Source organism: Borostomias antarcticus (genome assembly GCF_949987555.1).
Source record: "Borostomias antarcticus genome assembly, contig: scaffold_935, whole genome shotgun sequence".
Classification (NCBI taxonomy): Eukaryota; Metazoa; Chordata; class Actinopteri; order Stomiiformes; family Stomiidae; genus Borostomias; species Borostomias antarcticus.
Genome location: NW_028175999.1, coordinates 6,926 through 9,428, shown reverse-complemented (window position 1 = coordinate 9,428; position 2,503 = coordinate 6,926). Strand labels below are relative to the sequence as shown.

At 49.3% G+C, this 2,503-nt stretch overlaps 1 protein-coding gene across 1 annotated transcript; it reads right to left on the bottom strand.

Moving 5' to 3' along the window:
* Nucleotides 1–1,360: 1,360 nt before the first annotated feature.
* LOC311328929 (LHFPL tetraspan subfamily member 4 protein-like) lies at nucleotides 1,361–1,766 on the bottom strand (the record flags this gene model as incomplete). The annotated part of the gene is made up of 1 exon (XM_084462824.1): nucleotides 1,361–1,766. A coding segment is annotated over one exon (406 nt), but the record flags the coding sequence as incomplete, so codon positions are not given.
* Nucleotides 1,767–2,503: the final 737 nt, after the last annotated feature.

The following is a 2,503-nucleotide window of genomic DNA, read 5'->3' as shown; positions in this document are numbered from 1 at the left end:
AGCCATGTCACCGTTTCTTCATTGTCCATCATCCACGACCGCCAGGCCGTGCATTCCGTTGGGTGTCCGAAATATCGGACAGTCCTGGATGACGTGGTCTGCGGTTTGTTCCTCGGCGCCACACTCACACGCCGCACAGGATACCAGGATACCAAGCCCCATCTGTGCATCGATGAGCGGAAGCGTCCGATGAGGTGGGTTGAATGTTGATTTCTGACGTCACACGACTAACCACAAACCTGCAGCCCTCCTCCAGCCCTGGGGGGGCGATCCTGCCATCGATACCTCCTCCAAGATCATGGAAGTCCCACAAGGCAGGTGGAGAATTGACTGTGCTTTTCGATAACTGTGAGCTACAGTAGCAGAATAGGGGATTTGGAGAATACCTACTGTACTGTGTGTGTGTGGGTGTGTGTGTGACCTTACTATCAATTTTAACTTCTCAAAATCAATCAGGTTCTTCTGACTCCGACAGCAAAGGCTCATCTGAATGAACACATGCTGTAGGCTAACTTAAACACGTGTTAATAGGGCCAAGTCATTTGCACCACGTCTAATTAATTAACGCGGTTTGTATAATTATAAATTCACCAGGGTCTGACAGAGAGCGCATGCGTGGATTAAGCGTGCGATAGGTGTGCTACACCTGAGCTGGACCGATCTGCTCTCTGTATAAGAAGGGAGTTCCACCGCAGAAATGAACCGCGCACTCAAGTGACCGCAATCCTGTGTTTCTGTCATGAGAGCTCAGATGCAACCCTGGACATGTAGCTGGGCATGCGGGCCAAAACAAACCAACGTGCTGTCACAATTATTCATGTTTTCAGTTTGCAAAGCTCATGAGCTCGTTACATTATATCTCGGCTATGAAGTTTTATTCTATTACACTCTATCTAAATCTCGTGGTATCATACAGCATTTCATGCATAATGTAGGTTATCTGGTAGGCAGTCGGCACAAAAATAGAAACCGTGATCTTTGATGCAACGTACTCTGAAGGCAGTCAATTAACATAATCCCATACAATTACACTATAACAATGTGTTCCATCCATGTCACGTGGCCACATTGATAAAAGATAAATTGGGTTGGCATGCAATGAACTATTGGGAAAGCACGCACGCGCACACACACACACACACATACACACACACGCACACACACACACACACACGCACACACACACACACACACACACACACACACACACACACACACACACACACACACACACACACACACACACACACACACACACACACACACACACACGAACAGGGGCCAAGGGAGGGATGTGAATGTTCGTGAGAAGAATGAACGAGCTGTGGAGGTGCATGGAAACCCCAACCCAATCTCTTACCGCAGAGCAGCTGCATCCAGGCGCACGTCTTGTAGACGGTGGCCGTGTTGCAGAAGAAGAAGAGCGCGAAGCAGCCGATGCAGCTCAGGATCAGGACCATGGACATCAGCACGAACAACGAGGCCGCCTTGAACGCGCCCGAGGGGATGGACCCCAACTCGCCCAGGGTTCCCTGGCAGGTGAGCTCACGGTTGGAGTTCCCGTTGCCCACGCAGTAGTGGAACAAGCCGAAGTACCCGGCGTGGGGGGTGTTCACACTGTCTCCGATCCAGTAGGGCTGCATGAACACCACCACGTTGATAATGGCCAAACAGATGGTGAATATCGCCCACAGGACCCCAATGGCCCGCGAGTTACGCATGTAGTTGTCATGGTAAATCTTGGAGGCTTCTTGCGAAGGCAGCATTTTTCACACGTACCGCTGGTTATCTGGTGTCCCCGTGTCTGTCTCCCCCTGTCTTCCTTTCTATCTCCCCCTATCTTCCTTTCTATCTCCCCCTGTCTTCCTGTCTTCACCGGTCCTCCAACAACGCTTTTGATTTGAGGACTCTGTGGTCTCCAATAGATGATGGAAAGAAGAAAAAAAACGCTCTTCCGTGAATTGCACTAAGGTCCACCACAGGTCCACCTAGAATGATCCACCACAAGGTCCAGATTCTGTGTTTTTACAAAGTCTCACACACAATTATTTCCCAGTGAATCAATTGTGAACCTAAGCGTGCTTGAATCGCGGTGTGAAAAATCCTCCTTCACCTCTTCCAGCTCAGCCTTTAAAATCCTCCTTCACCTCTTCCAGCTCAGCCTTTAAAATCCTCCTTCACCTCTTCCAGCTCAGCCTTTAAAATCCTCCTTCACCTCTTCCAGCTCAGCCTTTAAAATCCTCCTTCACCTCTTCCAGCTCAGCCTTTAAACACACAACCGAGTCCACCAAGCTCACATCGCCTCAAACAATGGGTCAAGAAAAGACGGGATGAGGCATTTTTCGCAGTTCACCGTCTGAGTGTTAATAATAATGTAGGCTGGATGGATCGACTCCCATTAGACCACAAACGCTTCAGATGAGAGGTTGCGTGTTCGAGACCCAGTGATGATGAATCTTCCGCGAACGAACGGAGATCTAAAGAAAACAGCAGGATTCGTTCC